The following is a 12,142-nucleotide window of genomic DNA, read 5'->3' as shown; positions in this document are numbered from 1 at the left end:
GATTTCCTACCTGCAACACCTTGTGACTGATGCCGTATACTAATGGGTTTGCTCTCATCCGAACAAAAAGATAAGTGTAACTCAGCCACTTTACAGCTTCCTCCACATTGGTGACTGTTCCAAGGGCAACCTGCAATAAACAGCACACACACACTCTATTGGTAATCTGTCATATATGTGGTATGTTGGAGAAGAGTGGAACATTAAATACATACATTTATACATATAATTATTACACACTTGCAGGACAGATGCATGCAGGATGTTAAACTAAACAATAATAGCAATGATTGTTTCTGCTATGAAAAGGTTTATTAAACATTTTAGTTAATGCTCCTAATATATATTACGTGAGACTGCAGACACTGTAATTGCGTTCCCAAATGTCTATATTCATTTTTTTTAAATAGACAGAAATAAAAACTAATAACAATTATATACAGTCTCTGCACAAAATAAAACTGATTCTAAATGCATTTTGTAAGAAAACTCTAAACTACTCTATGCATAATCCAAAAATGCAAATAGGCATAACCCAAAAATATACATAAACAAAGTGCACAAAGATCCACACTCTTCTCCTTCTATAACTTTTCCCACATTATCAGTTTATCTACAGTACAACCTGGATGAAACTATGCAGCTTCACTACTCATGATAACTGCAGTGGAGAATCTATTTTCACAGCTTAATGCTTGCACTTAATTGTATAAAGCTATTAAGTCTATTATCCTACTAGTGTCATTAGGCCAATACATGGCAGTGCACATTTACTGAAAACAAATTACTGGGTATAGTGTTATGCTTTGTTGGGGCACACATACTTACATAAACAACGTAATTATTATTTACAGGTAAGTACACCTGAATAAGTCTCACCACCATTGGCAAAACAATAAATATGAGCTGAGATCTTTGGATATTATAGATAGAGTACAATGCCACAATTATACAATTTATTAATTTATATATGCAACTGCGTAGAAGTATAAAACAAGCAGAAAATGTAAAATACCATCATAAAAACATCATTATTATTTAAGCCTTTGAGTGCCAACATCTCTGTGAGAGATGTTGAAAACATCAACTAAAAATTCCAGCGTCGCTCCCATTTGTTATACAAATTCAAATAAAAAATGTTATGCAAATAAAGATTATATATCCTATATAAGGTAAACATGACAGGTCACTATGATGAATAAAAATGTTTGCTTGCCAATTTTCACACCTATTTTGAAAAATTTACTTGACACTTGAAGGGTTAAGCACATGCTAGAAGTACCTTCTGGTTAAAATGCGCAGATTGAGATGTGTGAATTTCCATTTGTGCTGACACACCTCACATGCACGGTGTTGTAACAATAAGCATTAATGAACAACAGGGCTGCAACACATTGCAAGTTTACTGCACACAAAAATGAGGGTATATCTGAGCTTTTACACCCATTAATATATGCATCACAGAGGTGTCTCACACGCAAGATTTGAATACATTAACCGTAAAGTGAAAGCCTTCAAACGTGATAATCAATCATCTATTTTAGGAAGAGGGCTTTTAAATAACCCTCTTTAATGTTTCTATTAATATTTTGTTTAGGCATTTGTATTTGCATGTCCTTTATTCGAAAAAAAAAAAAAAAAAATCTTTGCTTATCTTGGAGTCCGTCAATTTGTTGCTTTTCTTTTTTCTTATGAACTTAAAATGTTTCCTTTGGATTAGCTAAATTGGTACTTTCTAAGCAGGAAGATCATTAAGAATGACTGCTATTGCTCAAGAAAACATAACATCTCAGGCAAGCTATTGATTTGTACACCAAAGAATTTATCACATGTACAGTATATAGAAGCACTCACCCCCTGCAGCAGAGAAAAGCAAAGGACCCGAACTTTGGTTCGGGTCCTTTGCTGCTCAATGTATACAGGTAGAATTTGGACATATTTTAGAGAATGAATAAGAAAACAATAGAACTAAGGGGTCATTGCGCAATTTCAGAGTGAAACCAGCTTGCGAAGGGTGAAAAATCGGGTGCAGTTGCCAGCTTTTAAGTAATGACGATGCAATGGCACCTCACACCCTTCGCAATTAATAGGATCGACCCAATAATCTAGATTTTTTTTTTTTATTACAGAAGCACATCAAAGTGCGGCAGTGGAAGAGCTCTTGCAGCTGTATAATTGTTAGTGTAACAGCATTACCTTTCATTTAAATTATTATTTCTTCTCTGTAGGATAGTGGATTCTAATTTCCCTTATGAATGCTTGTGTAAATCATATTTATACTGGGCTACTGTATAATGTAACTATCTTACAATTTTAATTGTAAATTTAGCATTTGTAAAGCCTCTCCCTTCTTTCTCTCCTAAAAAAAGGTGTGTGGTGTAATCTGATGCTTGAGTTGACCACTGTCAATAATGACAAGCCCAGCTTTAAAAACGACATGATTCGTCACTCTATCTGTTTTAAATTCAGTGCTGCTTTTATAACCAATTCATCTCTGAGATATGCTCAGCAAGAGAAAATAATTGCTTTGTTTGGCCCGAGAAATGCAGAAGGAATACTAAGAAGCTATTTTTGCCCAGCTGAAAAAATAAAGCGCATTGTTTTACATGACAAAATGATTTTTGAAGAAAGTGTGTAGAATATATATATATATTTTGTTATGTACATCAGAAAAAAAGCAAATACACTGTAACTAGAAGGCAAAAAAGTGTCACTATAAATTCATGTAAAAGTGTTCTAAATGCGCAGCATAATTTATTGAAATGCCCTTAATTAGCTCTATTTGAAAATGATGTGTAACACTAAACTAATAGATTAAGTCCTTGTTCCCACATGTAATAACCTATAATTCGGCATAAAAAAAAACAGGATAGAACCTCTGGTTTTAAAGGGTTATTTTTTTTTATTTTTTAATACGTACGCAATTGTGTATATGGAAATAAACATGTATATTTATTGCCTAATTGTGTTGCTTAGGTAAACAAGTTTAATTTAAAAGGGGCATAACTGAGGGCTACTGGGCTCCATAACAAAATTGTTAAACCCGTACAATGCATATCTACGGAAAAAGTTATGGCCTCCCTTATAAAAATGGATTTATTCTGGTACCATCTAAAACCGGATTTATTCTGGTACCATCTAAAATACCGGGGTCTACCAACCACTATTCTTTTCATTTCACTACCCTGTGCGATTAATAACCCCCCACCGTTCTCTTGTCTCCTTCCTTATAACATTATGTCTATCTCTGGTAGAACACTATTGTCTGCAGGACAGTAAAATAATGGTTTACAGGCAGGCTAGTCATCATGGAAGTGACATTACAGGAAGGTGTAATCAAAACTTACAGCTAATTAACGTTTATAACATCTTGCTGGTGATACTACATAGACCTACATCCACATCTAACCATTTCTGATCCCTTGGCTCTTCACTAACTATGGTAATGTAAAATGAGAAGATATTTGCTATAATGTACTTTAAAAATACCACTATTCTGCTCTTTCAACATACAGTACTTGGTAGACCTCTCCCTGTGCATGTTATGCTATTGTATAACAACTTATCAATAATGGCATGGTCATAGGACAGCCCTGTATATACTTCACGTAATTATCTCAACTGAATCATTTATTCATGTTTGTATACATTTACCCATGGCTTCTTCAATTCTTAGCAATTTCACGTAATGAGGGGGATGCACAGAAAGAGGTCTGTTTAAGAGGGTACAGCAATCTAGATATATTATATTACAACTCAGGGATGGATTTACTATGTAACTAATGAAGCTTAAGCTTCAGGACCCCTAATCCTACAGGGCCCTGAAGCAACTGTTTTCAATGAGTGTATTTTTCAACAAAATCGATGGACTTTGTGTGTTATTAAAATACGGGTATTTAGTTCTAGAATAATCACTCATCACCAAAAAATCAGATTTTCCAATGTTGTTTTTCTGTACTGTATGGTTATAGGTCATCACCAATAACACCATGACAACCAGGCTTCTAGTACATCAAAGCTGCTGCTACAGCTTGGATATGCATCGCATTACTGAGGGAGCTGCTGGGAGTTGTAGTCTAGAGCTGTGATCTGCACTCTGTAAATAGCATGAAATGTGTATCCATTTTAAACTACAATTCCTGCACAACTTCTCTTTGTGACATTCCCAGTAGTGGCAGAGTCTGAGATGGCTTTTCCTAGGAAGGGGCAATGAAAGGCGAGAAGAAGCTCAGGACAAGGTCATCTAATAAGAGAATTCTGCTGGTGCTGAGTGGTGTGTGCCGTTCTTTCAAGGGCAGCAAGGCCCTAAGGACATTGTATTAAGCTCCAGGGCCGAAAAAATGTGTATCAGCCACTGTTTAACCTTTGTTCGATTTTTTGCAACAATGATAGATCCATCACCTTCATCCTGCGATCAAACACTATTGTTTCATTGCTACAACCTAAGCTGGTGGAAGCATTGTTGATGCCCCTTCTCTTAGGAATCATCTGTGACCTTACGTCTGGGAGAATGTCATTGGGCAGGAACATCATAACCCAGCGCTATTCTCCCAGCCCTTCATGGACATCGAGGAACACAAGTAAATAGCTTTATTGGTAAGAAGTTGCCAGCTGCTTCTCGCAATCCATGTCAGTGGGCGGTATAATTTATTCAGTGGCAAACACACAATAGCACCAAGATGTAGTACCATCTAAGCTACCAAAGATAGGGAGTGAAAACTCCCCCCCAGCCAACGTTAAAGCCTGTTAGAGACACCCCCCCCCCCATCAGCACCTCAGCCTGTGTGGAGCCGGCAGCCACCACAGCCAGAGACAGAGCTGTCCCTACAGTGGTGAATGGTCAATGACACCTATAGCTGTTGAAATTGATACGGGAGGTGCAGGTGTTAAAATGGTCATCGCTGGCACATGGGTGCACTATCTTATAGACAGCATACCACCACAAGCATTTGCCAGTATTTACTTTCAGACATGGGGGAAAAAATGTGTGCTATCACTTCTGCCCTATAAAGATTGTTAATGTGAGTAAAACATGGGAAGGGATGGGGTTAATGCCGAGCAACTGGACCAAGATTAAGAAACAAAAATCAACATTATTTACAGAGGAAAGCATGTACGCTTCAAAAGTGTGTTTATTTATTATTATTTATATAGGATATCATATTATAGATAAAATACCTTATTTAGATTATTCTATCTAACTATTTATCAATCATTAAATTAACATACATTCTCCAACTACAGCAGAAGGTTTGACTGACTTAAGTACTTAATAGGTAGATTTCCGTAGGGTTGACACACTTGTGTGAACTCTTGTCTGGGGTTTTTTCCCCTTGAAGTGTGGCTCTGACCCCAATAGTGTCATGACAGGCAGCCATGAAAACATGAGTTGGGTCATTTCCTTGGCATGCCAATCCCCAAAAAAGGTACATTTATTTTAAAAATGAAAACAGTTTTAAAATATATTAAGTATAAAAAAAAATTGATATTCTCAGAATAATACCAATTTTAATTGATTGTAATATGTAAACCACCATTTTGAGGAACAACAAACAAAAGTGGTAAGGGGCAAGGGGAAAAACCAACTTATTCTCGATTGCTTTCTTTAAAAGTAAAAAATTTACAATTTTATTTAATTTTGACTAGCTACGGATGTTCAAGGACTACTAAAGTTATGGGGATTTGTGATTTAAGCCAACAACTATATTATACTAGATATTTACAATCACTGATGACTGAAATGCAGCAAGTAGTCCACAATATAAAATCAGTACCATTGGACATAGTTATGAAAGTTGGCAAATTTTACGCATCCTTTAGTGTATTCCTGTTTCCTATCTCAGTAGCACCCCCTATTCTATTGGGACAAAGCTCTGGAGTGCCAAACATTTATGGAGCATGGCCCTGGTAGCTAATGTCATTTTGAGATGATGTTAGCCCATGTAGTCTATGGGCTAAATATGATCAGGACAGGAATCCACTGCCGGGGATACCCTAGCTGGGGGTACTGAAGTACCCCCAACAGTTCATGTTTTCCAGGTCCCCAGGGCACTCATTATTCACTGACACATTTTAAAAGATCCACAGGTGAAGCTAATTAATTTTTTGTGTTTCTGCGTGTAGACCTTGAAAACGTTAACTGTTGGGTTACTTGGGGACTGAGGTAATAATTGTATTTTACATATGGCAGGGCAGACTACTATCAGGGCCCTTGTCCCTGGTGGTACAATATTTCTCAGTGCCACAAATAGCAATAAGAAATGCTAATTACCAGGTCTTAAACCCAATACTCGAAAAATGGGCACCTTTTAGGCGGTAACTCTATAGTTATTATTATGCTCAACAAATGTGGTTCTACATCATTATTCTATGTAAGCTTAGGCTAATGCAGGAACCCCACTGAAGTGTGTTTTATTTTGTGGCTCCATGCTACACATCGAAGATCCTAAAGCGGTTACAATGCAAGTTGTATGTTTCCCATTTATCTCTTTAAAACACCAAGTGAAAAAAAAAAAGGAATCATATATCCAAATTACTTTATAACACTGCCAAGATTCTCCACAACTGTTATGCATAAACATATTGTAAACCTCTTTCCTAATGCTATGTCCAGATATGCCCAGGAAAGTGCAGCATTAAAGTGGCATATAAAACCCAAATGGATAACGGCTCATCTGTAGTCAGCTTAGTACCAGGAAGTCTTTAAAGCTTTTGTGAGACAATAAAAAAACATGTCAGCAGGTAACATGGGACAAATAGTTTTCTCACCTATAGCCTGAAAGTAATTCTATTTTCTTATTACTGTATATCAGCCATACAAAGTAGTCTTTTCCACATGTGTTTTATGTACTGTATATAAATAACTGGTTGTTAAATTCCAGATATTGTATCTTAACCCTTTGAGTGCCAAGTGAATTTGTCAAACTTGGGCCCTTATTCTGGTTGGTGCGGATATGTCCGCGTGCGGTCGTTCCGTCGATGTTTTGTGTTTGCACACGTGCAGAGGCATATCTGCGCATGTGCGAAAGGGACATACGTCCAAATTCCGCATGAATTGTTTACACTACGAACAGGGGGGGAGGAGAGGGGCGTGAAGGGCTGTTGGGCGTTCCCATGAAAACGCTGGGCGTACATATGGTAATGCGGACGTGATGCACGTGTAGGGGGCGAACATATGACATTTCCGGATGTCAGCTGCCCGCCCAGATCCCTGCTTTTGCACGGAGAAATGCCCGAGTGGTCTCAGCTCGTGGGAGCTGCCTGACCACTCGGTCCTGCATTTGATGGTCTGCGACCATCGAATGATGGGGGAGGTTCCCAGAGATGGAGGAGGTGTATACATGAGAAATCCACTCGTGCTCCGTGCGGTCAGCGGCTTACCGCATTCGGACGGAGTGAGCGATCCGTACGGAAGGCGGGGTTTAGGACGCACAGTCCTGGCCGCATATTCGGCTCCGGCCATACAGACCAGAATAAGGTCCTTGGTGTGAAAATTGCAGCGCAAACATTTTTATTCATCATAATGACCTGTAATGTTTACCTTATATAGGAAATATAATGTGTTTGTATACAACATTTTTATTTGAATTTATGTAATTAATGTGAGCGATTCTGCCATTTTTAGCAGATATCTTGCACATCTCTCACAAAAATGTTGACACTCAAATGCTTAAGGATGCATTTCTATACAAGCATTTAAGGTCCCATTTATTAATTAATGGGTTCTAGACATCCAATATTCTAAAAATGTAACACCAATTCTCACGTTTATGAGGGGAATTCAAGTGTTGTGAGCATTGGTGACAAATATATGGTGCCTGATAAAGCAATTCAGTGTGAGGACAGGAGGAGGATGTTGGAAGAAGGAGGGGGAGACAGAGAGTGCCGAGTGCAGAGGATGGAGGCGCAGTCCCAGATGCAGGACGCCACAATCTTGGCCGGGTATAGACCGCGCCACGGCTGCGGCCCCCAGCACGACCACCCAGAGGCGGCGACACCAACGGTCTGAGGATACACGGGACATCCCTGCAAAGGCCACTACACCCTCAGGCAGACGTTGCGATCAGAGGAGGAACTCCCGGCCTGCACAAGCAGAGGATACTTCCGACCTGCAGGTCCTGGCTGAAGACCTCCAGTGGACTGTGAGTGCCCGTTTGCCCCCACCTCGGGGGAGCCCCTAGGAATGATGCATGGTGACTGTTATGGGAGGCAGCTGCATTAAACATCAGCCCACAGAGAGCACAACTCCAGCCCCAGACCTCACTGTCTAGGATGACTGTCTAGGAACTCCGACCACTGCAGATGACTTAATTTGGTGCCCTCACAGTAAACGTGATATATAAAACCAGGGTGCGCACTCAGACTGTAGAAATAATTGAAACTCACTCCCCACACGAAACCCCCACCCCCCCAATACACACACAAACACACACCTCTTGCAAGTTGCAGAAGGGCCTCTTGCAGAAGGGCTCAGGATGGCAGCAGGCTGAGGCGGTGAAGGAGCCAGAGCCAGAGCAGGAGGGATCAAAGCGAGCGGCATGCTACGCACTGTGCAGTAACTAACATGGCGCCAGGGACACTACCACCTAGCGCGACTGCGGCTCGTCACACTGTCTGCTGCACATGAAAGGGAGGGTCTGAGCCGGCCCCGCATAGCTGTACATAACAGGGTGCCGCCGAGATGCACATGACAGGGAGGTAGCCGCCGAGCCACAAAAGAGGCAGTAAAGAGCCACGTGCGGCTCGCGAGCCGTGGGTTGGCCACCTTTGGTCTAGGTGCTGCGCAGCTCAGTAATAGAATAGAATAGAATCAACTTTATTGGCCATGTATGCTTGCGCACACTAGGAATTTTTTGTGGATTTACAGTGCAGCATCAAGCAGGGATGAAGGGGGGGGGGGGGGGGGGCAGGGGGAGAAGGCATTACATACATTACATTAAAACATTACATGTGGGGAACACATGCCCACCGAGTTGCACAGCGCCTAGGCAGCCATCAGCAGCGCCACTGGTCACTGCTACAGCCAGGTAGGTAACATTAAGCAGAGACAGTACAGTTATCACACAAGGAACACATACCCACCGAGCTGAACAGTGCCTAGGCAGCCATCAGCGGCGCCACTGGTCGCCGAAACAGCCAGGTAGGTAACAATACAAGCAGAGACAGTACAGTTATCACACAGGGAACATATTTGGCTGAGCTGCACAGCTCCTAGGCAGCCATCAGCGGCGCCATCTTGATCATGCTGCTCAGAGGCAGCAGTAAAAATATTTGTATTTATGTAGCACTTTTCTTCCAAAGCTGGCACACCCTGCCAGCTTGTTGCGTATATGTTCCGTATATCCTAGCCCTCCCCAGGGCACATATCTCTGTGTTATAGTACATATATGTACTGTCACTGTTACTTGCTACCTTCCTGGCCATTGCACAGCAATCCAAATCTAATTCCTAGTATACGCAAGTATAACTGGACAATAAAGCTGATTCTGATTTGTTCATTTCAGCACAGTTTTAGTACTATTATCAAGCAAGGACCTCTGCTGGTTATCTTGCATAATCATCTCTAACTGCTGGAGGGGTAATGATCCAATATAAATGTAAGAAATTATTGTCTTCTCCCAATTGGATAGTTGGGTGTTACTTTATTTAGGAGTTATCAGCTAGTAAGTACATAACTTTGCAAGGGATTTCCATGTAAGTGTTTACAAGTAGAGGTTTACAAAATTGAATATAAAGGTAGAATACCCAAGTAATAGTACAAGATAATTTATTATTTTGCAACCAGATCCATTTCTGCATTTTAGCGAATTAAAGAAAAATAAATTCTCTATTGGCACAAACATATAGTTGTGAAAAAAATAAAATCTAGATTTTGCCAGGTTGATTTAATCCAGCGGTTTTGTCATTATTTTAGAAATTAGTTTACAGATTCTGGTTGGCTCGGAAAGCAGTGGTAGTTCGTTGCTTTGGGAGCCATGTAATGCCGCCTGTGCGAATGCCCGCCCCCGCTACTCGCTGAATTTTCCTGCAGCATTGCGAATGGATGTTTTGCATAAAAATCCATTCTCAGACTTGGATTACCGGCGCCCTGCTCTGAGAACAGGTTGGGCAGATGACATCTGGTGACGTCAGCCGCCCACCCCTGGAAGGCAGGTAGCCGCCCCCATTTGCATGGGGACGCCCAGCATTTTCCTGGGCGGTTCCCCCCTCCCTCTAACTAAGGGCCCCCATACATTAGTCCGAGTTGTCCTAAGTACAATTCGGACCTGGTTTCCCTGAAGACACGATTAGGCACTTGATGTGCCAAGTTTTGCATATGATAAATCAAATGCGATTTATCATATACAACTCCCTGGGAGCTGCAAAGTGGAGGGAGCAGGGGGGGGCAGCGGACAGCGAGGTGCCGGACGCTGTGAGGCGGCTAGCGAGGGATGTTGTGGGGGACATAGAGGCGGCAGACGTCGGGCAGGGGGAGCCAGAGCAGAGAGCTGTCAGTGACGTGCTCCAAGGGAAAAAAAAAGCCCATACAATGAATAGGCAGCCAGTGATTGGCTGAGCGCTCTCTCAGCCAGTCAGCAATTGGCTGAGAGAGCGCTCAGCCAATCACAGGCTTCACATTCACTCTATGGGCTTTTTTCCCCTTGCAGCACGTCACTGACAGCTCCCTGCTCCGACTTCCCCTGCCCGGTGTCTGCCGCCTCTGTGTACCCTGTCAGCCACCTCGCAGTGTCCGCCGCCCCTGCCCACCTCACAGCGTCCCCTGTCCCCTGCCCAAATCTTGTGTGCAGCTGGTCCGACCTCCCGACTCTGATCTGATGCGCACGGGACCGCGCATCGGGTCGGACCGGGTGTCTGGACATGCGAGTTGGACCGATTTCACTGCCCGATTCATCTGAATCGGGTGAAATTGGGACCAAATCGCATTGTGTATGGGGGCCTTAAAGCTAGTGGTAGAATGTTTATTTAAATCCTTACAAGCATAGAAAACACTTACAATTCAGTTAAACAAGTGATCTTCTTGTTTCTCATGCAAACAAATAAAAAGCCAGTCTTGGCCTAGACATATTGTAACTTTCAATTGCAGCTTTTCATAGTTGTTTCAAGCAGACTATCAAATCACTTTCACAGTGTAATTCTTTCAGCAGATCAAGGCACTTAAACAAATAATGTGAGTGAGTGATATAATCTATACATTCTGCTTGCTGACAGAAATATAACCTAGTTTATTGTTTGCATATTCGGTCTGAGCATGCCATCTGGTGGAAACACACAATATTAAATCTTAAGTGTTTGGCGCCATCATGTGGTCATTTTTATTAAACACACACTATAAAAGCCTGGGAATAATACTAGAGATACTTTTTCGAACTTGCTGTATATGTCTGCATGTATGTGTGTATTTTTGGGGGGAGAATTAAGGCATGTCCCAATAGAGGAACAGCTAAACGCTGCAAAGTATTGTCCTTTTTCTCATAATATGTTGGTGAATAAGGATAAATACAACTACAAATACAAAAAGGGGTGTACTCAATGCGGTGGCAAGGGAGGTCTGTACGGCGAGGGTGGCTTATTTTTCGGTGAGGAAAAGCCATCCTCGCAATCCAACCCCTTTCGTCGTATTCAATGTTTTGCCTGAATCCCCTTAAATGGCGAGGTTTGCGCAAATGCAGTGAGTCTGCTGCATTTTGTGACAAGCCCCACCGTTTTGATGGCCGCACTCGCCTTCCACCTTGCTGAAAAGAACCAGACAGGTAGAAACAACGAGTGAATGGGAGGGAGTTGAATACTCTGACACTGCTCACCGTCAGAGCACTGAATACACCCCAAAAAACACACTATGGTAAATACTCTTTTCATGTTTAGTTTTAGTTCTTTTGGGTTTGCAATCACAGCACTGAACTGTGTGCCTTTTGGGGTTAATCTTCCCAGTGGGTCTGATTCTGATTTGTAAAAAAGCAAGTAAGTTTGTATCTGGAACAAACCACATTGTTATATATATATTTTTTCTGTGCAGGGTAAACTATGTAGCCCATAAATGTGAGACAACTTTATATTTACACTTCAATTTAGACATGAGTTTGGATACCCCACATAAAGCAAACTCTCTCTGCACGTAACATTTGTCCTGTCCCACATACAGTGC

The 12,142-nt window shown here is 41.4% G+C and overlaps 1 protein-coding gene across 2 annotated transcripts in view; it reads right to left on the bottom strand.

The window, feature by feature from the left end:
* ASCC3 (activating signal cointegrator 1 complex subunit 3) overlaps positions 1–12,142 on the bottom strand; it is a 718,547-nt gene that overhangs the window by 180,035 nt on the left and 526,370 nt on the right. For both annotated transcript variants that reach the window (XM_083176983.1, XM_083176984.1), the window contains exon 17: positions 11–130. In XM_083176983.1, the coding sequence (XP_083033109.1) occupies positions 11–130 (120 nt within the window). The remainder of the gene's footprint in view (positions 1–10; positions 131–12,142) is intronic.

This window comes from Crinia signifera, chromosome 3, assembly GCF_055691185.1.
Source record: "Crinia signifera chromosome 3, ASM5569118v1, whole genome shotgun sequence".
Taxonomy (NCBI): domain Eukaryota; kingdom Metazoa; phylum Chordata; class Amphibia; order Anura; family Myobatrachidae; genus Crinia; species Crinia signifera.
Note: the sequence above shows the minus strand (reverse complement) of the source record. Positions and strands in the feature narration are given on the sequence as shown.